General features: G+C 39.3%; 1 protein-coding gene across 1 annotated transcript in view; it reads right to left on the bottom strand.

Moving 5' to 3' along the window:
- The window catches only part of LOC130586489 (liprin-beta-2-like), a gene marked incomplete at its 5' end in the record, with an annotated part of 25,222 nt that continues 975 nt past the window's right edge, over positions 1 to 24,247 (bottom strand). The window contains 22 exons of the mRNA XM_057387291.1: positions 1 to 305; positions 984 to 1,049; positions 2,570 to 2,740; positions 3,112 to 3,300; positions 4,083 to 4,208; positions 4,802 to 4,924; positions 5,595 to 5,683; positions 6,147 to 6,258; positions 6,400 to 6,550; positions 7,008 to 7,136; positions 7,782 to 7,920; positions 9,712 to 9,847; positions 10,450 to 10,491; positions 11,581 to 11,641; positions 11,968 to 12,036; positions 12,289 to 12,353; positions 12,518 to 12,615; positions 13,582 to 13,657; positions 14,157 to 14,218; positions 17,274 to 17,382; positions 18,694 to 18,786; positions 20,169 to 20,348. Of these exons, the coding sequence (XP_057243274.1) occupies positions 234 to 305; positions 984 to 1,049; positions 2,570 to 2,740; positions 3,112 to 3,300; positions 4,083 to 4,208; positions 4,802 to 4,924; positions 5,595 to 5,683; positions 6,147 to 6,258; positions 6,400 to 6,550; positions 7,008 to 7,136; positions 7,782 to 7,920; positions 9,712 to 9,847; positions 10,450 to 10,491; positions 11,581 to 11,641; positions 11,968 to 12,036; positions 12,289 to 12,353; positions 12,518 to 12,615; positions 13,582 to 13,657; positions 14,157 to 14,218; positions 17,274 to 17,382; positions 18,694 to 18,786; positions 20,169 to 20,348 (2,358 nt within the window). The remainder of the gene's footprint in view (positions 306 to 983; positions 1,050 to 2,569; positions 2,741 to 3,111; positions 3,301 to 4,082; positions 4,209 to 4,801; positions 4,925 to 5,594; positions 5,684 to 6,146; positions 6,259 to 6,399; positions 6,551 to 7,007; positions 7,137 to 7,781; positions 7,921 to 9,711; positions 9,848 to 10,449; positions 10,492 to 11,580; positions 11,642 to 11,967; positions 12,037 to 12,288; positions 12,354 to 12,517; positions 12,616 to 13,581; positions 13,658 to 14,156; positions 14,219 to 17,273; positions 17,383 to 18,693; positions 18,787 to 20,168; positions 20,349 to 24,247) is intronic.

The raw sequence follows: 24,247 nt of genomic DNA, 5'->3' as shown, positions 1-24,247 counted from the left end.
ACTCTGGACGAGTCCCACTCCTCTCCCAACCCCTGTTTCATGTGACATCATGTGGAAAAACAGCACAGAGGAGAGTTACCTGTRATGTGTGGCTACACTGACAATAGGAAATGCTACTCAGGAAATCTCAGTAGCAGGAGAGAGTTCAAGCTTTCCTGCACTGTRGCATCCAGCTGCTCTGGAAACTCCTGACAGGCATGAGGTACCAGCAGTGTTTTGGTCATGCTGAAGCATCATCTCCAGTCTTCAAAGGTAGGTGTTAAAAACCTGCTGTCATTCAGCATTTCGTCCTGGCTTAGCAGTCTCTGAGAAAACAAGATGGGAAGGAGTGAGTGTGGTTGGTAAAAAGCCTGAGCTCACACAGACCCAGCTGCAGTGAGATCAGGCTCACAACAGAGGGGCTGAGAGCCACACACAATCAAAAAGAATTTTTCAGTACAAAATTTTTTTGCTTGAGGAAATTCTTGGAGATTTTGTGTATGGCACATSACTCAACTATGTTATACAAGTCTTCATTATGTCCTTCAGTCACTTGTTTTTATTTTTTTAATAAATTAGCTTCTACAGAATGAGGAAGCAATAGTGAGGGTTTTTTTTTTTGGTTCTTGTTTTCCATGTAGTTTTAGCTCATGTAAATTTTCAAATCTGTACCTTATTCCTAGCCTTTGCTRTGACTGAAGTGGTTACCTGCAAAATCTTTGAACAATTTGTTTTCCTTTAAGCAGATGAATATCTGTCACTGTTAAAGAGCTAGCAGAGCTTATGAAAACTTAAGAGAGGCCTAAATGAAACTTAATTTCTCCAGCAATTTAAAAGCAGGCGGTTTTTTTTTTTTTGATGGAATGTCCCATCAGGCTGTAAAGAGATATTTAACAGGAACAGAGACTCACTAACTCTTAATTACCACCAGCAATTCCCAGCTTCCTGTGAGTTCTAGCAGAACACATTTGTGACTTTAGAACAAGAGAAGAATGAGTACMTACCGTGAGGTGAGTTATGCCTTGGGAAAGAGCCCCTATTTGCATTACTGTGCCTTCTGAGTGCTCCATCTGTAAAAGCAGTCAGCAACTAGAGTTCAAATGAGACAGAATGTGCAATTTAATTCACTCTACATGCAGCTTTYGGAGGCATCTGTGCCTGGACAGATGAAGCTGGGATAAGTTTAAAAGCTCTGATTTCTACACCTTGACCAAAATGCTGCAAGGTATGTGAAAATGCATTTAACAATGGGAAGAGTGTATCCTGATTAAGAAAGAACGATTCTAGGAAACTTGTCCTCTAATTCACAGACAAAAAGAAAAAGCTTAAACTGATATTGGCCGTGAAAATATTGTCCAAATGGTCTGACACCACTTCTACCAAGTCCTTGATATAGTCCTACTGCTTTTTGCACAGGAATATTACCTGTTCTAGGAATTGTGATTTCCTGCATGGACCACATGCTCAGAACTCATGCTCAATAGACAGACCATGCTCCTAGAGAAAAATCCAGTATTTCTATCATGCTTGAACAACTGCATAGTGCAGATTCTTGGCTCAAAGTTAATGCATTCCCCTCATAACTCCTAGCTGAGCAAGTGGACATCCCTTCTAAATCACAGTCAGGGTTTGGTGTTCTCCCTGTGTAGGAACGGTACATTGAAAAAGACCATRGTTAGCTAATGAACACAAATGAGATGTTAGATTCAGTAAACCATGCAAATGCAWAAATCACCTTCACAGTTAGTCTTTTCAATGTTGTACCATTCTCTTATCAGGCTTAAAATGTTTCTATGTCACTGGAGAAAGGGCAGTTTACTCCAGGTTTCTCTGTCTGGCTCTTGTGTGTGCCAAAGTTCACACAAGGCTCCAGGAGCGCTCCATTTTTCAGGGTTTACATCCCTTTACACAACAATTAAGTTGAAATAAAATTTGATCTTTTCATCTTCATCATTTGAATGCTCTCTAGACAGTTTAATTCACAAGTTCACTACTACATAGCACAAATGAATTAATATTGGTTTATTAAGAATCTTGTTCATTACTGATGCATTGTTTTCACATGTATTGTCTAAGCAGAMCTACTCCCCACTGTACACAATGAAAGAAAAATTCAATCAGAGTCTCTGATTACTCTCTGTTAAAAAATACAACCCAGTTGTACTTTAATATAACTTGATAGCTTTGTACAAATTTGTCCAAATGAAGTTATTACATYAAAAACCACCCATAAAGATAATAAAAAATAAGATTATGCCATACTAAGATTATGAAAGCTAGAAGTACAAAAGTCTTATGTTTAYTGCAACCACCCTCTTGACTGACAAAATACCTCGATCTTCGTAGTGTAAAGGTGTCATAGTCCTGAAAAAGGGCTTGAGGATGGATGAGTTTATTATGATGTTGATTAAAAAAAAAAACCCCAACATTCTTAGTCTGGAACTCTTTCCAGTGTCCACAGCCAATACTTTCTCAGTGAGTTCATGCGGATGTAGCAAAGAGTTTGTTACAGAGGAACATTTGGTTATTTGCAAGCTTTGGAATGCATGGAGAGGATGAGATGAGCATGGCATCAGTCTGTCTGTCCCACCTGATCCAGTTCCCTGTCACTGAAAGGACTCAGTCCTTTGTGGCCACCATAGTTTTTYGAAGTACCATTCGTAGCAACTGGGTTTGTATCCATAGGACAAATGTAGTCTGTTGATTCATCAAACTTCTTTTTTCTTAAGTTTCCAAAATGTGAAAATCCAAGTTTCTTTGGCTTGAAATAAGGAGACAACACAAGTAGTTTTGAGTAAGACAAGTATGGTTGTTCTGTAAACACTGAAAATCCTCCCCTTTTTCATTTACAGTTATACCCTGGTCATTCAAGAACATAGATTCTGAACTAAATACATTTGTTTTCAAATTGGGAGTTTCAGCTGAAGTTAAATGCATTCACATGGTGTCCCTTCTAAGAAAAGACAGAACAGACTGCATGCTTATTTCAGGAGCTGATTTAAACTGATACATAGTAAAAGCTTTGGTATCATCTGGAATTCACCTCACCCTGCCCATGTTTGTCCCATATTTTCTTAATTCAGAGTGGAGATGTCCGACACTAAAATTCTCCCTTTTGTCAGCAGCACCTACCCGAACTTTGGCAGTGGTGGTCAGAGGTGTGTATGCTGCTGACTCCATGATTTCTCTTTTTTCCTGCTGTGCCTCTGGCCCAATTAAGACGTTAAAATTGGTGGTGAGGTGGCGGCGCAGGAGGGTYTTTTGAGGTGGGATGTTCAGGAGCATGGCCAGCGTGTCACCATTGAAGCGAGGTTCCAGAATCTGGGAAAAGGGCAGGATAGTTACTTTTTATATAAATATTTGCAATAGTAAACCATCACAGTGCTTAGCAGAAGATTTCTCGCTAAGTATCTGTTCACATTAGACCTTTTATAGCTCACGCATGATACTCACTGAGGTTTGAGTGGGAAACACATGAAAAGAGCCAAGAAAAACACTGAGGTGATCAGGCAAACACATATTTATATTAATWATCAAACCATAAATTTGTTTGGATTGAACAAGCTTGCTTTCAGAATTTTCTGCTCTACTTACATTATACACACAATAGAATTTTTGCTATTTAATTTTTGCAAAAATTGTGCAGCAGTAGAATCATGGTAGTTCAGAACTCTGACATTACTAAGCTGCAAATCATTTTGAACTAAAAAAAATGTGATTCMTGATTGCTGTGAGTTTGAAATGATTATCTGCCATGGCTCAGAGTTCTGATAAAACCACTCAAAGAAACACTCAGTAATGCTTTATCAATCAGTTACTTTTTCACAGCACAGTTCAGGTTTCCTTTTATGTGCTGCTGTCAAACACTCATGCACAGCTCGGCTTTGATTATAAAAAAGTGTTTTAGCTATTCCTCTTTTGTTTTAGTTTTTCTTTTTRAAATKAAGATGTGTGGATCAGATAAAGAGRCTCCTTAGAAGGCCTGATCAYGCTGCCATATTGCAGATGTGTTTGTTTCCTCCTGAATGACAAACATCAGATAAAAGATGTTTTCTATTACAGTTGATTTTTAGTAGAGATGTAGTAAAATAGTAAATGCTTACAATCAGGCCCCCGTGCACTCCGCTGCCTCGAAGGTTGGGTGCATATTCTGCCAGATCCACAGATCTGAGCCATTCCATCACTCTGTGGTTGGACCACTGCACKACGTCAGAAGGTGAGACATTGTTCTGTTGGAGTAAGCACAGGAGGTGATGAGAGCACAGCCTGCACTGCCCCAGTGTGTGCAGATGCRTTCCCAGTTCAGATAAAAACAGCTCCCTCCTGTTCCTCAAAGGGCAGCTCTGCTTCCCTCACTATGGGATTGTTTCTGCTCAAAGCCTCTTTCAAGTCCAGTACAGATGAAACTGCATCAAGCAGTGCAACAGTAGAGATTACAGATTACAAATATAAAAAGGGAACATTTTAGTTCCAGTAACAACAGCAGTGTTATTGACAGTGTTCAATACTAACACAAAACTATGCTGATCRGGTAAGGTAAAAACCTTAGAGATTTTCAGAATCACAAAATGAGGTCAAGCAAAGACAAATCACTCCAAATTATTCCCTTGGAAGATGAATTAACTTTTTTCAACTATGYAAGTAACTTCTAAAGAGAAATGCATGAGATTCAACTAATAAGTGGCATAACTACTGCTTCAGGTGCAATTCTCTAGGAGCAGAGATTCTGTTGTGTCAAGGTACACTGCTGACTTGCTATCCCCCTTGGGTGGAGCCAGGTAATTTGTGTTTGCTTAATTAATTTCTTTAAACATTCTTTTACCTCCTCAACTGGTCTCCTGCGTAGACAGTGGGGGTTGAAGCTGTTGACATGCAGCACATGAATGGCACATTTAATACTCAGGTGATGCAGCTGACTGGTGACTTTCAGGAAGAGAAGRTCATTCTGGGAAGGACAGAGACTTTTAGGTGGCACAGAACACACCAAAACAGGTACTTGCTCCAAGAGAAAGAGTTTAAACTGTGGTAGAGGTAAAATGAAAGTTTATGCTTTAAAGAGGGTTGGGTTTTTTAGGGTGGAGTTTTTGGGGGAGGTTCTGTTGTTGGCTTCTTGGGCCTTTTTTTTTAAACACTGCAGCAGAGCAAGACCTGGCTAAAGAATGAAGACAAATCCAGCTCTTAATTATCCAGATTTGGGCAGGGGAATGGGAAGAAAACCTGGTGGCTGTGTGTGATTCACAGTGTGCTGTGAATGTGGTCAGAGCTGTACAAATCACTGCATTTTCTGCTTTTGCTTTACTGAAGACTGTTGCTAACTTATTGTGTAGAACAAAGTGCTCCAAAGGTTACTGTAAAATGGGTCATTTTACTTCTAATCCTGGTGTGGTACATTTTACAAAAGAAGGACTTTGCAGAAGTTAGCCCCAACAGGATTTATTTTATGGACCTGAGGAACAGATTTCATGCACTRGAGCAGCACAAAGGAGTTATTAGTGGCACTACTGCTGTCTTGCAAAAATTCTTTACCTGCTCACATTCAAAKGAAAACTGTAGCAGTTTTTGCTTATTCTGACATTAAATTTGGAATTAAACTGAGGAAAAAGGATTGTACTTACCACAGTTAAGTACTGCAGCATCCTCCCATCCACTCTGGATTCATGAAACTGGTCTTTGTACTGAGGTAAGCCAATGTCATCGAGCCATCCTGCAGACACAAGAGCAGTGGGGAACCAAATCCACATCAGTGACAATGAACTGCTACTCCCCTCGTCTGGCCTGGCTTCTTTCCAGGCATTCAGGAAGCTCATTCTACTCAGTCCTCTTGCCCAAGTACAGCCAGAAGCAATTCCCACCAAACAGCTTTGATATTTGACAATTCAGCGTGTGATGGAGCACATTCCTTCTGCAGCATCATGTAGCTCTTCCTGGATTGAGCTCACCCATTTAATTCCCTGCAATCTGACAGAGTTCCCCGTGGAAGAGCATACCACATATGGTATGCATAATTGGATGCCAAGAACACCACAGAAATCCTCAATTATACCACATTGAAGCTTTGTGCTTTTTAAAAGATGTTTGGTAACTGCTTAAACATTTATCAGGCAGCCCATTCATAGAGGCAGGAGAAATTCCTTCCCAACGTATTCCACCAGAGTTCAAACACTTACGTGTCACCCAGATATGGTCAAGCTGTGCAGACTTCTCATCTTGTTTTGCATTTATTGCTTTAATGGCCAAAACCAATTTCTTCCTGTGCAGTGGTTGCTTTATTCCCATTTCCTGCAACGAAAACCAGTAACAAAAGGTTTGCTTTGGCTCTCTTTGCTCACATGAGCATTGATACCACGGATTTCAGAAAGGCAGAGCTGATGGTTTAGAGGACTTGTACAGAATCAACAGGTTGAGACAAGCAGGGATTACCTTTTCCATGTCCTGAGGTGTGGCAGTTAACAGCGTGTGGCCTGACGTCACCCACTGCCGGGCAAAAATCACGTACTGGCCCAGGCCAAAATCCTCCAGCCAGTTACAAACCCTCTCAGTGCTCCACTGAGCAAATGGAGCATTGTGGTCACTGAAAAGCACAAGAAAGAGTGGAAAAGTCTTAAAGGAAAGAATAAATGTCCATTTTGAAAAGCTCATCRTGYRCCAGAGGCATCACTGCAGCAAATGCGTTGGGGTGCTGTGTTCTGGGAATTTGGCAGCCCAGCCACAATTTATGAACAGYTGCAGAGCAGAGAAGAATTTCTCAKTTTCTGTATGGAAAGAGGGAGAAGGGAATTGCTGGATTCTCRAGATGRTAATTCTCCTTGTTCTTTAACAAGTGAAATTTTTGACACWCACCAAGCAGCGAGTGCTCCAGCTTGCAGCTGGCAGAGCGTAGATTCTCAGGATAATTTTGCTACCAGACAAATCCCTCCCAACTGTTGTGGAATTCCACGTGTGCTGAGCTGCTTGGGCAATTTGTCTTTGCCAAGAGGAGGGTTTGGCTGTTGAGCACACACTGTGCCAGGGAGAGGAGGAGCCCTCACCTCTTGTGCCCTTTGCTGTCCTTGGAGCGCGATAAGCGGGGTCCGGCGGTGGCCCGGAGCCCTCCTCTCCGAAACTCTGCCAGCCCCAGGTCGTCTGCAGGGAAGTTCCCTGACTGAGTTCTGCGGATTCTTTCAAGACAAGAGTGCCACGACAGGACTGTTAGCTGGTGACAGAGGATGTTCTACATRGAAATTACAGTGACAACTAAAACAGCTCTGTTAATGCCCCTGGAAACCACAAATGCCAAATTCCAGAGGTGGCTGAAGAAATTCTAGGAAATTCAGTCTGGACCTAACTCTGGAGAAAAAAAAAAAAATCTCCACAGAGCAGCTGTAAGACTTCACTCCAATTAATAATCCAGACTTGGAAAAGGCTGCTGTTTCTGCAGCAGATCAAGTGAACACAACAGTGCCCTGCTTTTTGTTCCTCCTGTTTTCTCTTATTTTGTTACCTGGTGCCTTTTGTAATGATCAACTTGCTATAATTTAATTTTTCATGGCTAATAAATCTGCTGGCATGCTAAATTAATAGCATTAAGATGACAGCAGTGCCTTATTTCTTTCAGCAGCATGACGCTGTGAACACTCCCATCCATTTTTCTACACCCCYGTGTACATAAGGACACACCCGTGCAATCCCAGAGCTGCTCTCTCCTTTCCCCAAATTTTAGGTTATTCTTGCTATAGATAATTGTAGCTTTTGCTGGGAATCAAATGAATTCTCAGCTGAAATGCTTTGGCAGTGAAATAAAAAAAAAAAAAAAAAGACCTTACTTTCCCCAGATTTTCTTGATCCCTTTTGGGCTCTTTCTGTTTTCTGGAGACCATGGAGATTGTGGACCTGAATCTGTTCCCGAAGAAAGGGGTGAAAGTTCATCTGAGACCACTGTTCCATCCATGTTCTCTGTTTCTCCTGGGTTAAGAACAATAATATAGTCACATTTTATATCAAATATCGATAAAGTTCTTGTCTGGGAGACTAATGTTTAAATGCAGAACATGATAAAAAAGTACTGATACCTATAAAATTACTCTTGCATTTAAAAACATCCTTAGAAGGTGAAAAAACATTTGATTAAAAAAAAAAAAGAATAAATATTGGGTAAAATAATATTGTTATTTTGGTCTTTTCTGTTTAACTACATTATTTGAATTCATTTACAGTCTTCTTGCCTGCTCTAAATACCTTAACTCCTCCATCMAAATCAGAGGGGATTTTTCTGATTTCAGTGAAAAGAGAAKGAAACCAGCARTAAGTGTCACMAAAAGAAATCCCATGTGAATGCCAYACAGCAGGAGCTATTACTTCATTTCAGTACTGCATGGAAGGAGTTCAATCTACGTGGTTAAAGTGGGATTAGTATTTCATAGGGAAAGGAGGGAGGGGGAAAGGAAAGAACCAAAGGAAGCTGCAAAATGGGTGTTAAAGTTGCATCTTTTGGGATACAGTACCTAGCACTGGTGCACTGACACTCCTGCCGCCATCTTCAGTCATCCCAAGAAGCAGAAAGCCAGATGGAGAAGCAAAGAAGATACAAAACACCAGCAAAATAAAGTTACAGAGGGGCAAAAGTAGTAAGCTAAGCATTAAAAGCAGAAACCAAAAGAAAAGAAGCAGTTAYGCTCGACGTGGAGGTGAATACGCATCGGTGTGCACGAGCCCCAGGAATGGTGCACAGATCATTTCAAACAGACAGGGCTGATAATGGATCTGTTTTGGGCTTTTCTGACTATTCTTGGACACTTTCAGCACTTCAAGCAAATACTACAGAGCTCTACGAAGCCTGCAGAGTATCTGAAATGAAGCAAGGGCTGAGATTGCATTGAACTGCTCTGAAATACAGAATTGGACGTGGAACGAGTTTGCTGCATGTGCAAGAACCAAACCAACCTGCAGAAAAAATTCTCTTAACTCAGTGTATTTAAGAAGCCATTGCTTGTTTCTAGAAAAAGAACATTTTCCTTTGCAAACTCACCCATCCTTAGATAATCCTGCAGTTAAAGACATGAGAGCATGGCTCATGCACTGCCTACAGAGCTGCAATCACAGAAAACCCCTACAACAACTACAACCCTAAACTAAAACCCCTCTTGAAAAACCCCTAAACAACTACAACCTGTTGCATTCTTGAAACTACAGTGTGCAAGCAGCTTTTGGGAACACGAGGTCTTAAAATAATCCAACCCCTGCCAAAGAAAAAAACAACAGCCAAACAAAAAAACCCCACTTGAACTTGTGAAGAGAAGGAAAACTTCAGAATCACAGGGGACACTCCTGTGCCTGAGCTCCCAAGTTCTTCAGTCTTAGAAAAATACCTGATTGTGTGTGTCAATATATTTGTAGTTCCAAAATCCACCAATGTTTTCCTGCGTGTAGCAAATTAAATTTTCCCTTGTGGGTCCCCACCAGGTACAGCAACCAACAGTGCTGGTACAAGGATTTTATCCAAAGTGTGGATGGTTTTTGCTGGCTGTCTTGTAAAGTTTCAAATGGTATAGTCAAGGGTACCAAAGAAAACTCTTTTAAATTAAATTCATCCTTCACTGAGCTGTGGGGATATTTTTGGYATTAAAAATAATAATAATAATAGAACATTCCCTAACTGATCCATGTGAACATCACACATTGCTCTGGGATGGCAGATTTGATCCCATGCTGTGTCCCAACCCCTCAAACTGTATTTTTTATCCCTCAGGTACATACTGAAGCCTGGCACAGCGTTGTTCTCGTTGTCACATCTCTCTGGGCTGTTGTACATYCCCTGCTCTCCGTTCTGCAGAGCTCGGGGCAGCTTTCCTGGCAACGTTTGGTACTTGCTGCTTTTCACAACTGGCTTACTCTGTTGGTTTAAAACAGAGAAAGATAAAATACAAAATCAAATTGTTCACAGCATTTGCAATCACGTACACAATGTTCTTAAATTTGAGAAAAAGTGTTTTGGAATAAACTCACACTGATAAATGTTTCAGGATCAGAATGGAGGTTTCATAGAAAAAACTGAATAGCTCCATTCCAACAAAATTGTTTTAAAACAATGTCTGTGACAGGATGATACATKAAATATTGAATGAGATAACCACTGCTTTATCTGTTCTTATTCCAAGGCTTAAAGGATTTTTTGGATACTTTCAGCTGCAGGTCAGATTGCTCAGCTCCTACTCCTTTTTGGCAACTGCAGGGGTACATCCTGACTTGTACCAAAAATTGTGTGAGTAGAGAAATTGTATCTTACATCAGCAGGGTATATTCTGAGAATGACTGACCTTAGCTTCATGTAACAAACTTTTAGATAAAAAATAAAAACCAAAATATTCCCCTGTGTTGCTTGTTAGCACTGGAACCATACAAACATTTAAAAGAGAAAATGAACATAAAATACAAACCCACCCATACCATCACATCACAACAGAGAATTGTTAGCAAAGGTTGCAGTTAATATACCTCTTGTTCTACAACAGGCTGTGCTGGTTTTCCATCTACATACTACGGAGTTGCAGGGAGGGCAATTTCAAAGTTTTATGGAAAAAAGCAACAGACAAATGTTAGTATTAACAAACATACATGGAACATCAATTAAAGTCTCATTACTGTGGACATGCTGCTTAAGATATGGACAATATATGACAAGGACTTCACCCATCTTCATTTAATTTCAATCCAATATTTAATATTAATTTTGTTTGTTCATTCCCACTTTACAAAATTTGGGCTGAGTTTAGGTTCTGTTGTGATSAAAGGAATTTTGCTATTTTCAGGTTTCTGGGCATTCTATTTGGTTACTGTTATCTTCAGAGACTTAAGAAACATTTTTAAAAAAATTAAGAACTGGTATCTGGTTTGAATGGCATTGCTGGGTGCAGGTAACCTAATACCAAGCCTAACTTGAGTATAGAAAGCCTAACTTGAGTACAGAAAGCATCAACAACAGTCTCACAAAGCACAATTGTAGGTGCAGAAAAATAACAGTGTACATAATGACAAAACAAGACTGGACCACAATGGAACAAGAACTTCGCAAATTGGGGAGGTTTTTTTTATTCTGGGATGGAATTAAAGCCTTTGAACAGTGCTCTGCTGTTTTAACTATCAACACCATCCTCAGGAAAGCCATTTGTGTCAGAAGTTTTAAGGGATTACACACTTAACATGCACTCAAAAAAGAACCCTATGTGCAAATACCCAGTCCCAACATATAACTACATTCAGGTTAGCTGCTTTAATATTTTCAGTGATTTGAAAGTAAAAATGGTTTTTAAAATACCTATAAATAAAACAAGACTGCAGTTTAACAAAATGACTCCTTGCTATTTCTTGTATTTGTCTTAAATATTTTTGTTTCTCTCAGTGGAAAAACTGAATTTGAAGGTGTGTCCATGTGGGTGTGTCAACCAGCTGGGTAATGGGATGGAAAAAACATGAACTGTTTTATCATTAGGGCTTTTCCCCCACATACATTATTAGCAGATGTTAAAGTTACTATATGTAAAACAAAAAGAATATTTATTTWTAACTAGATCTTTGTCTCCTAGCTGTGCTATTAAACACCAGAAATTGTGATTACAATAAACCAACCTTTTCCAAGGATTCACTCTGCAAGTCTTCTAAACTGCTTGACTTTTTTTTCTGTGGAACCCTTACAAAAATTGAGTCAAAAAAGCAGCAATTAGTACAACATGATTTGTTTGCATATCACCAGTGTCTCATAAACAGTTGTACATATCACATAATGTCTGCATAAAACAGAGTCAGAATTAAGAGATTCAATAATTTTACTATATTTTGATAATAAAATCATGGTATTGAAAACTGCAGTAGATAAAGTGAGAAACAAGAAGATATCAGATGACATTATGAGCTCTTAAAAAGCACAGCAATAACTCTCTCTGAGCAATGTGCAACATTTTGGGCTTTTAGAAAGGAAAAATGTTTTACATTTCAAGGGAAGTTATTCATTCTTACCTATTTGTGATTTCCAAAGAGTCTTCTTGTGCTGAGGTTAAATTACTTGAAGATACGGGAATGCTGCCACTTTAAATAGAAATAAATTTGATAGTTAAAAGGATTACAGTGCATAGATCTTCTGATATATGAAAATGTGGATTTCTTCCTCTAATTTAAAGCTGATTCAGCTAAGCATAGCAAACCTCCATGAGAAGCACAAACACCCAAAGGCACAGCAAAGCCAAGAACAGTCAAGACAAGATGCCAATTATTTAGTCAGAGTCTAAATCATACAGATTTAGGACAACCCACATGAAAGATGAGAAAGAAAGGTCTTGCCTAATTTCCATGGCTTTGTGTGGCACTGGAGGGAGCAGAGCTGGTGACAAATCTCCTGCAGGGACCTGGGTAAAACACAAGAATTAAATCCTGGAACTCTGGTGCTGAACCTGCTGTGCCCATACCAAGAAATACAAAAATTCAGGGAGGGCAGAACACTCATCACTGCAGAGAAACCAACACCCAAAAGTCATCTATAGAGCAGAACCTGCTCCTAAAACAGCTGTACCTCTGTTTTCAGTAATTCTCCTTGAGAATTATTCAAAAGATTCCACTTCCTCAAGGATGCCTCGAGTTCCTCTTCACTGCCACCAGAGACAGAAGAGCCTGAAAGCATTAGAGAGTAGAAAAAGGGAGAGAAACAAGAAAAGAAAAAGCTTTTAGGGCCATCTCAGACAGCCTAAATTCTGCACAGGTTTGTATTTGGGGGTTTTATTTGTTTTCCTATGACCATTGCTGTGTTTTATTTACATTCTTGGGAATATCTGTGCCAGTAACTTATCATTTAACTAATATCTGTGCACATTAACACCATCACTCTCTCTGCAGTGTCAGTGCAATAATCCAGAGCATGATGGATTGTGCCTCACTCCTTTTAATTTATTTATTTTTTAATGAACATTCAGAGAGAGATTTACTCCTATTCCCTATTTTTATGTGTTAAATATGAAGTTTCCATTCTGCCACACAAGGCCTAAAAATATTGTTATTGTTGGTTAAAGTGATGATGTACGTGGAACAAAACTGTCCTTTCAGAAGGTGGAGCTTCCCAGATTAAATTCATACTGACAATTTAAAATGAGATTGTCCTAAAACCCACTCCMCTTCCTACAGGGTAAGTGAGGAATAGGACAAAAGGTTTTTCTCCCCCCACCCCAGATTTTGAAGTTAAATTCAAAGCACCAGAGCAGCTGTGGGTTTTCAGTTGTTCCTTCCAACCAAAACTCATCAAATCAGCTCTCAGGATATTCCTTAGTGGAAAGGAATTGCAAAAGAACTTACAATATCCATCAAAACTGTTTTAGCAAAAAAACCCAAACCCTCCACACAGTATGGAAAAGCACCTGAGATCAGCTTCCCTTTAATAAGTGCCATATTAAAAACATGATGTGAAAGGGAAACATTGTGCCCTTACTGCAGTTCCTGAAGAAAACCTTGATACAGCATGTATTTAACTGATTAATATTCATAAAATTCTCCTGATAGCATTTTAGGCTGTAAAACCTCATAAGGGTCACAAGGGAACACCAAAGAAAGTTCAAAAAAAAAAAATAAATCAGGAAATGATTTTACCATGAGTTGCAATCAGGTTGTCCTTGACCCTCCTGTACTGGCTCAGCAACAGCGTCAGCTCCTCTATCCGACGGTCCTGGGGGAACATTAAATAAAATCATATTCAAAATCCTACAATTTAAACCTGCAGAAACACTGGGGTTTTCTGTTGGTTGTCACCAAAGCACACTCATGTCTCTCACGTGCCTCATAAGGAATGTTTCTTGGCTTTTCTTTGCCGTTGTACACAATATTTGCTGGGCACTGTGAAATGATGGATGTAAGGAAAGCAGAGGAGTTTGATATTAAAGCTTTTTTGAGAATTAAATGTTCTGAGCCACATTAATGCTTCTCCAGATTAATGCTGCCCTGTCTGAATTCCCCATTTACTAAAGGAAGTTTTAAGGGATGCACTTCATTATCTATTTGATCATATATCCCGTGGCTTGATTTATTATCATAAAAATTACAGTCTGCTGAAGAATGAAACCCCCTTTCTCGTTCAGTCCTTAAAGAAAATGCATCACTCAGAACATTTCAGAGATTCAAAGCCACAATTTCATTCTTCATCCACAGAACAAGGATTATTTTCTCACCTTTTCTTCATTTGCAGCCAATAGTGTCTCCATTCCTATCTTCAACCGTTGAACTTCTTGGTCTAAAAATGTTTTAAAACGTTGTAAGAGAAATAAATTTGCTATATTTACTGTAAACAGATGTTTTGTGACACYCTCCCTATATTCTTATGAGTAACTAAAACTATGTCAGTGGTGTGGACAATGCACTATTAAATTACTTTTATGTAGAGTTTTTCAGAAGCTGAACTTCAGAAAGCACTGCAAAACACAAACATCCCCATTTACCACTAAAATGCTACATAATTCTATTTTAAATTGTGAGAGTTAAGCAAAGGAAAAGATGAGAGTGTGYTTGCTGTTATATAATTAAAGAAATCATTTTAAGTAGGATTGAAAATGAATTATGTTCCATCTGAGAAAAAATACTTGGCAGCCAATGAGAAACAAAGGACATTCATGAACTTGGGAATGAAAAGAAACAAAAAACTGGTTTGATACAAGGGAATTTTGTAAAATGTTATTGACTTAAATACTTCTCTAAGAAATAACTCGGTTAAAATCTACATCATGAGCTAATGCAGGATTGCCTCACACATAATTTATTGCTACAGATTATCCAGGAATGTTATGGTCGAGTCCATTAAAACACTCTCTGAAAATGTAYGAGGTTGTTAATTGTGTCCTAACTTTGCTTAACCAAATCTCTCATTTTTCTCTGCACATTTTTCTTCCTTTAAACCAAATGTAAGTGATGGAGACAGAACCTAAAACAGTTCAACTGTGGTAATTCATGCTTTGCCATTAAACCAGACCCACTTGCTCACAAAAAAAATGAAAACAGGCATGAAAGGAAAAGAGTGGAAAGAAAATCAAGCTTGCTAAGGAGCATCTGTGGAAAAAAGGTTTTACAAGTAAATATTGAACATACAAAGTCACAGCTGAGCTGTTGGAAAAAGCTGCAATTAGTTTTTATTGCAGGGATTGTGGAAAGTGCACACCTTGCAATGATTAAGTTTTAAAACATGGAAATGAACCTTGCAGGCATTTTCTCACAGAAGAGACACAGGACATGCACAGGCAAATCAAAAACTAAAAAATCAAATCAAAAACCAGCAGGCAACAGGCAAGCAATTGGAAATCTTTTTTAAAAAATCACAGTCCTACTGATTTCTCTTTATAAATATTAGACTCCAAAAAGGACTGGTGTCAAGGTAGATCTAAGCACAGTAATGCAAATTTTATTTACAATGTTTATTAACAGCTTCAAGTATGGAAATATTTATTCAGACCTTTTTTAAAAAATTTAATGGAGTGATTGAAATCTGAATCCTTCCCTCCAAAGAGAAAGAGTTTCAATTAAAGCTATCTTTGCAGATATTAAATGGGGTTCACCTACGTGTAAATAAAAGGGGGTAAATGAGAAGTTTTGGCTCTGTTAACCTTGCCAACGTCCCTTTGAAGCCCAACAATTTAAATTTGTGAACCTCTGGCCTTTATTTCTGAAGTGAAATCTCACTGAGCAGGGCAAGGAGCTGTCTGCAGTGAAAGCAGTGTCTGGTGTGCATTATAATTAACCAGGCAAATGGAAACAAAATGTGGAATTATTGCTGCAGAATGCACTGAGTTACAGCTGGGGGAAAGGAACAGGGAGACAGAGCCAGGAGGGAATTGCAAGGCTTACGTTTTTCTTTTAGCCTTCTCCTATAAACTTCCTCTACGGTGGTGAGAGTCAGATAAAGTATGTAGAAAAAGCACATATTAGATCAACTTTGCAATTAAAATATGCATTCTAGCATACTACAAGTACATCGACAATATTTTTAAACTTTTTTCAAGAAGACCACCTAAAATCCTGATAAATCAGTGATWTTTTTTTTTTTTTKYWRRARGRMTKKWAMYKKTTYCMWTCAGACACAGTCTAAGTGCTTTCTTTGAATGTCACCCACAGGATCTGTGCAGGGTTTGGTTTTTCTGCCACTGGAATCAAGGACAGTTTYACCCATTCAGGACACACTTCCAGAACCTGAGCTCTAGATTTGCACTGAAATACCACAAATTATCTGGGAATCTCACAGAAAAGACCAAATTATATTAGTAGAAGGGCTCCTCTACCAAACACTGCTAAATAAAGAGATTTTCTGGTTAGACATGCAGCTCTCTCCATGCACAAGCACTGCAGCTGAGTGACATCAGCACCAGGAGAAGTTCATGGACTTTGCTGGGATGAAGCACAGGAGGTTTTTGGGAAGCCCTGGGAGGAGGAAGCACAGCAATGAAATTCCCATCTCAGCCAGGGCAGGGGCAGRAGCCTCAGTTACACACACAGAGTGTTAGTGCAGCAAAGCTGAGGAGCTGTGAACTCCACACAGATATTCCTTCCTGCTGGATAAATGTGCTGCAGAGCCAAAGGGTCCCTAATTCCATATTCTCATGGGCCAGCAATCACAGGAACCCCAGGGAGTCAATATTTCAGGGAACTGTGGCACCATGGGTTGACAAAAGGCTAAAAAAAAATGCTTTGTTTGCCATTGACCTGGGGAGCAGCTCAGACTTAAAACAGAAACCTATCAGTATATCAGATATTGATATATTAATCAATATATCAGATATTGATATATCAGAGACCCTAAAGCAGCCCAGGCTGGAAGGGACACTGAAAATCCATTGATCCAGCCTTTCACAGCATTAAGCCAGGATGAGATCCAGTAATGAAGAAAGGAATAAATGACAACTCTCTTTAAGGATGCTTGGACATTAAAACACCAGGCTTAGCTACTACTGGGACCATTTTCTTTCCTCAAAAACCAGAAACTGTAATGATTGTTCAAAGAAATTTTYAAGAYTYACACAAARAATKAATTCCCATTRAATGATGACAACTCTTTACAATCAYAAATAAAATTYCAACAGAARAAGTTTTAGGGCCTTGAGGATACTKATTTCAATTTGTGCTGCCTCTAGATTGGAATAGAACCTTACACATTAAAGGCCTCTACTCTACCAGAATACAGAATAAATTTACACCATTTTCCCTCCCAAATGAACTCTAAATCATTCTTGTATCTCCTTTGAAATCCTGAGCCAAATCAAAGCTAAGGTAGGGGTTTGGATTTTTGATTTTGTTTCTCTTCTCACCTCTTTCTGCCACTTCAGTGTAGGATGAGGTCCTGGAGAGCTGACTTTGCAAACGYTCAATCTCTGCATCTTTGAGAGCCAACTGCTCCTGGAGCTGGGCAATCTCAGCCTGAAAGGGAGCAAAACAAATTCAGAGCCATTTCCCCACCAATGGTCTGTGATTCTTTGCCAGGAATTAGAAGATGTCTGAGTATAACACTRTGAGTGATGTCAGAATATTTCATAAACACTGCAACCTCAGAGCTCTTTGAAATGCCTTTTTTTCCCTTAATGTCCAATTCCTGTCATCTCTATGATTATTTTTTGCTTCCTTTCTCTTTCCTTATATTTTTCTTCCTTTCCATTTCTGCAGCTTCTCTCCCTCAGTGGGTTTTATGATTTTTCTCTCCTATTTTCCTTCTGCTCCTACACTTTCCATAGTCTCTGTCTTGGCAGTTGGCCACACACTGCTTGAGAAAATATTTTCCCAAAGACTGCTCATCTCCACCACGTCAGAGAAAACATTTTCATGGACTGAAGAACTATGATCTTAATAGGAAAAAAAAAAGACATGACAGCAACATTCTGTTATTCACCCGGAAAATCTCAAAAGAAAGAAACACTAATACAAACAAAACAATATCTGTTTGTCGTGTCTGGATCAAGCTATCAAGCATTAAATAGRAATCTCACTTTAATAATTTGAAATGTTTCTCCAAGATTCAAGCACAGCTCAAAAGTCTGTCATTCATAAGAGCAGGGATTATTACAAGATGATTACAGAATAACAAGGAAAAATTGCATGGTGCTTTTTAATCAAGTGGAAAAGGACTAAAAACTCAAACTAGAAATAACAGTGAGAATGTCCCGCTAGAAAAATTAAATCCTGGGGRAAATGATGAAATTTTTCACAATCTCCAGATTATGACCCAACAGCTCTGCACGATTTAAGGTCAACACAAGTGGAAGGCAGTCGGGCACTTTGATAGACACGAAGCCAAAGCAGATGAGCTCATGGTCTATTTTGAGCTCAATGCCCATGAAAACAAATTCCATAGTAAACCAACACCCAGCAAACTTTGCATTCTCTCCAGGCTGGAAAGTGTATTCCACAGAGGATTTTCACCATTACACAAACCAAGGCCACAAAACCTTCAAAGGGGCCTTTGCTCTGAGCAGATCTTTGCAAGTCAAAACACTTTTTGTGGCTTCTTAAAATAAGAATTGCAAAATGGAGAAGACTGAAAAATGCATAAAGGGAGCAAAATAGCTACAACACCTTCAAACYAAAATACTTATTCCAAAGCTGGTTAAAGAAAACTTCATTGTAGACCTAAAACATGGTATATGTAAGAAAAGTAAACATGGATGAGAAGTGGAGCATATCCCTTCCCAGCTGATTGTAAATCTGTTGTTAGAAAATGCCAAATATTCTGCTTACCTTAGTAGCTTTCAATTTCCACTCRTATTGATTTCTTTCGTTTTCCAGTTCTTCCACTTTAATTTTGAGGTGTCTGAGTTCCTGCAGCAAACCCTGTGAAAGAGGAGCAGAAGTTAAAGGGAAGKTTTTTCTGGAAAATAAGAATTTTTTGTAGTCCTGAATTACAGATCATGCACGAACCACACAGTGGTGAACTCTGAACTGCCACATTAAAAACTGTGCCCTGCTCTAAGGAGTTAATCYTTAAATGTCCTTTCTCCCATTCCTTGATAGAATTAGATCTTTCTCATTCTRCAATATTATTAAATACTTGATGGAGCTCTGACAAGGCAAAAATGTCTTKAAATGAGCTGAGGAAAGGAAAAGTTTGGAGGTGTAACCCAATTTTGGAATCTTGAGCAGTAAATACATTAAGCACTGCACTAACARCTTGGATTACAAGAATATCTATTTTGAAATGCTCCCAGATTTGACTCTCAGATTATTTCTCCAATCTGCAGTTTGTAGCCTTTTAAACAGTTCTGCACAAACACAGGCCCAGAAACAACAGCACTATCTTCMAAATAGGTGTAACACACAAAGCAGTTATTTATATAATATAAAATCTAGAGGGAAATGACTGGAAACTCCCTCACAATCCAAGCAGATTAYTTATGAGTTCTGGGCATCCAAATTTTAACCAAAGAGCTGTGATAACTAAAGCAATCTGATTTAAAATCCACTATTAAAATTGTCTTTTCTAGGCATAGCAGTATCAGCTCCCCTTCAGTGAAATTTAGCAGTTCATGCAAAGCAGTTTTTGTTTTGCCATGGGACACGTTTTTGATCAAATACAACTGGGGTCTGTCAGGTAAATTCTGGTACCTGTTCATGTCAGGAAATAAAACCACGTTGGTTTTGCTGTTTCAAAGCACAAGCAGATTATTTTTATTGTGGCTCTTTTCATTCACTCTGCTCTAATCATCAGAAAAAGGAAGGATACAGTCAGATAGCCTTCACTGAGATGGTTTTATACCTGTGGAAATCCTTTAAGGTATCCAGGAATGAATATTCTGTGTTCAGAGGGGTGGCTGGAGAAGGAACAAACTGCCAAACCATGCCAGCATGCTGCATGTCAGACAAACCTCACCCCAAAAACCCAAAACCCCAAACCCACACCACACCAGCACTCCAAATGAAAGGAAAACTGGCAAGAAAAAGCTGAAAAGGGGATTGGGTTTCACAGATTTCTGTGCTTTAGCAGGCAGCCATCAATGGTGACCAAATTCATCCCAATGATCGGGGTGGAGTGGCTGGGGTGGGATTTTTTTTTTTTTTTCTGGCAATATTTTTTTGGCACTCTGGCTCTTTGCTAATGAAAGTCACAAAGATTAATGCCAAAACATTCCCAAGGTAGCTCTGGTTAGTGGAATTTAGTGTCTGCAAGAGAGAGAAGAGGCAACACAGAGGCTTCTGCCAAGGGGTACTTCTCGTACATCACACTGAGAACAATTCTTCTGGCCCAGAGTCTCTACTGATCTCGCACCAGAKTGAGGACCATTAGGTGCCAAGTCTGGTTTCCTATCTTGAGACTTTCTTTCTTGGATTCTACTATTAATTTCCAGCTGCAGTCTRCACATCTGCTCCTGCAGGTCACTGATCAGGTTCACTACTGACTGAAAACATGGGAGGAAAGGAAAAAAAAAAAAGACAAAAAAGAATAGACAGGTGAGAAAAAAAAATGATGCAAAGGATATATTTCTACAGCTGCAGCACAAAGAACTACATGAAGCACATCAAAGGCAAACTAAAAAAAGACAGATTATGCATTTCCTTTCCTATAAAGTAGATGCAAATGAGTATAACACTGGAATATTGCACAAAGCCACAGTTTACATGGAACAGAATCGACATTCCAGACTACTTCATGATTCTGATTCTGAAGTTAAGATCAGGAGCATTTTTTGGAAAGTTTTATAGCCACGTGAGGGGAAATCTGGAATATATTTTAATAAGCTGGCTCAGAAGCACACTTCTGCTGAAATGGGWCTTGATTACATTCATTTGCACTTCCCAAATCACTGCAGGAAACAACTGCAGAGTGCTCAGCTCTCCCARTTTATACCCAGAGTTTATTCAGAGCAATTCTGTTCCCAGCTCTAGCACAGGGCAGAAGAATGACTCCATTACCTCTCTTGCTGTCTGGGCAGGCTCTTGGCATGGAGGAGTTAAGCACCAGATGCAGGAGAAATCAGGAGGATTCCACAGAAGAAAAAGAAATTATTTCAAAGTGCACTGATTTGCTGGCCAGTTTCTTGGATTTTTGTGTATCAGTGATACACACACAAAAAAATCCAGTTTAGAAAGCAAACCAAAGCCAAGCATTAAAATCTCCAGAACTTTTCACCTAATTCCTGACTCTGTAGAAAGAGCACTGGGTATTTTTTCAGGWGTCACAAGTTTGGAGTGCCTTTCTTTTAGCTGTCATGAGCATTAGCAGCATAAGCTTTGTGATTCCTCAATCTTAAATGGAATAAATTTAATGAAATTAATCTATCCTCCAAAGGAGTGAGAAAGATTTTGGTGAACAGAACAACAGGTGATGTGGCAAATGTATTTTAATATTTTTTTTCATTACAGTTGCCAACAGTCCTCCTGTAACCTCAGCTCTCCAGAAATCCAGAGTAAATTTTTCAGCTACTGCAAGAACAGGACATTATCAGCACCCACGATCAACTTCAAACATTCACAAAGCTTCACCTAACTGATACCCACACTTTGTTCAAGACTTCCACACATTTGAGTATTTTTTAGGTCACTGTGCTTAAGATGAAAWTCAGAAAAGCCATTCCATAGATTTCACTTTGTGATCCTGATTGAGAATGATATGCACAATGTCTGAGGCTCATCCTCTCTCATCCAATAAACTTTTAATGGACATAAATGAGGATTAGGTCTCTTTTTTTTACCATCCTCTCCATGTCAGGAGCCTCACAGAGCAGCCCCAGCTGGGGATTGAACTGGCAGAACACACTTCCATCTCCCTCACTTTTTTTTTTAAGCACCAAGCCTTGGTCTGTGGCCCTCTTTGGCCAGAGCCCTGTGAGGTTCTGCAGAAGGGCTGCTCAAACAGGATTTCTGAGCACAGAAATTGCCACCTTGCATTTCTCTCTTTTGCCTCATCATTAAAACAGGGGAGAGGAAACACTGCATCCACACAGACTGCCCACAGGGACAGTACAGAAATGGCAGAAATCCCTATCCCAGCACAACTTCAGCTTCACAATCCTTGTCCCAGCACAACTTCAGCTTCACAATCCCTATCCCAGCACAACTTCAGCTTGTTCCTTCACAACTGATTCCAGTTTCAAGGTAGAACAGCCTTTCTGAGGTGCTTTCACAGCACAAACATTTACTAACACCAGCTCCAACACCTCGATTCAGATGAGACATTCAGCTCCCCATGGCAGTCAGTGSCTCACTGGCTCAGGTTTCTTTGGAATTCCAAGTAGCCTTGTRCTCCAGAATGTTTGATTCAGAAGCTACAAGAGCAACAGAATCCTTGCCAGCAGCTTATAGGCAACCCACAAAATAATCCAGTGCTACAAGAAGAAGAAGCAGAAGGGCTGTCAGGAAAACTGAAATAAATGCACAATTACTGAGAGGGACAGAAAGGCTCTTTTACCCATGTTCAGGTAGGGCAGATATCTGGGCAGGCATCAATCATTTGATAATGCCTCTTGTTAATGTCTAAGAAAAATATTTTCAAAATTTCTGAGCCTTCTCTGATAAAAGAAAAGCTTCACAAGCCCCCCAAGRTGAGACTCCAGAAACCTCCATAACATTACTGCATCAAAAGCAGGACATCATTCCACAGAAAAGGAATTAAAATGATGAAACCAAGAGCCCATGTGCAAGCAGGAATTGTCCTTCCTGGCCCCTGTGTAATATATATATAAATAAATGGCACTTTAAATTTAGTATGTGCTTTTGAGGAGCCAGAGACAAGTGGCATCCCCTGTGAAATCAATACCTTTGGGAGGCTGGAGATGCTTGGTAAACTCCTTGCTGCTAACTAAAACCAAACCTAAAGACAGCTGCACCAGATAAAGTGAAAKGAATCTCACACACTGAAACTCACTCATATTTACAGCTTTATTTATTTGCTTTCTTTYCTCCCAGCCCAACCAGAAAAATAATTCTACAGATGAATTCTAAGTGACTGGAAATAGCTGCTGTGAAAAGAGATGATGCAAAATGAGAATACAGAGYAAATGTGGTTGAGCTGAATGATCCTGCAATGCCACCTTTAATTTTAAACCTTTTTAAAACCCCATTATTATATTTAGAAATAGCAGGGTCAGCCATGAAGTATCATTAGCAAGCTGTTTAAAATAAAGGTTTAACTACTGGAGGCCAATAACAAGAGAAAACTACAGGTAGACTTTGTGTTTGTCAAAGTGGTTTCTTCATTAGAAAGTTGTAATTGGGCAATGGAGGCAAATAATTCAGAAAAATGCTCAAATTAAGCAGCTTTATAGTACAACACTATAAAGAAAATTAATTAATACATTTCATTCTGATATTTGAAATTGTGTCTGTATTGAAAAATTATAATTTCCTGTATAATTTACAGGAAAAGGAGTGAAATAGGGTTAAGGCATCAGAATTCAGCTAAGCATCCAATTTGATTGAAAGCAAATCATTATCCTGATAAATTGGATTAACACTTTTTCAGGAGAACCTGAAATAATTATATCAATAGCTCAACAAGCAAACCAAAAACGCTGTTGCTTTCCTGAGCAACACCCATTCTCCTTGCTTTGCACACAGAGCTCTGCAACTTTCAACAAGCCAGAAATCTAATCACACCTTCGGGCAGTTAATAATTCAGCACATCCCTAACACAACTCATTGTCAGCTTTTCCATCAGATTAGAATCCTTTTCCATCCCAGCACCAGCGTGTCCTGTCACTTAGCAATGCCACAAAGGCATCCAGGCCATGAAAGCTCAACTTTTCCATCCAAGGGGCAGCAGCAGAATTTCACTGCTCATGGACCTGCTGGGCACTCAAAAATCCTATCAATAATCCACACCCAAGATCTCTGCTGCTTTCCAGGAGCCAGGCTGGCTGTGCACACCCTGCACTAATTCAGGCATCTCCATCCCAGTATCCCAATGGGAAGCACTGGGAGCTGCAGCCACCAGTGCTGCTCAGCTTTTCAGGATTTTCTGTACACACAGCACTGACAATTCTGCCTGAAAGAGCACGAGAAGGTGGTGAAAACAGCAGCTGCTGCCTCTCTGGCTTGCAAGCTCTGCCAGGAATTGCTCTCTTTACCTTATCTTTGGATCTCGAAGGAAAACTTCAGAGAATAAATAAGTTGAAAGCAAACACATCCCAAATGAACCACGTCACGGCAGCTGAAGTACTGATACATTTATTGCATATTGCTCCAGAAGGGTTAGGGAGAGCAAACAGTTCCCAATGCTGCCTGGATTTCTAATTCTCCTAAGTCAATATGGAACAAAGTTTGGGTTTTTTTTTTTTTTTTTTTTTTTTCCAAAGAGACA

This window comes from Malurus melanocephalus, unplaced genomic scaffold (assembly GCF_030028575.1).
Source record: "Malurus melanocephalus ecotype Western Australia unplaced genomic scaffold, MMel_1.1 scaffold_1170, whole genome shotgun sequence".
Classification (NCBI taxonomy): Eukaryota; Metazoa; Chordata; class Aves; order Passeriformes; family Maluridae; genus Malurus; species Malurus melanocephalus.
This window is presented reverse-complemented; position numbering and strand designations above follow the sequence as displayed.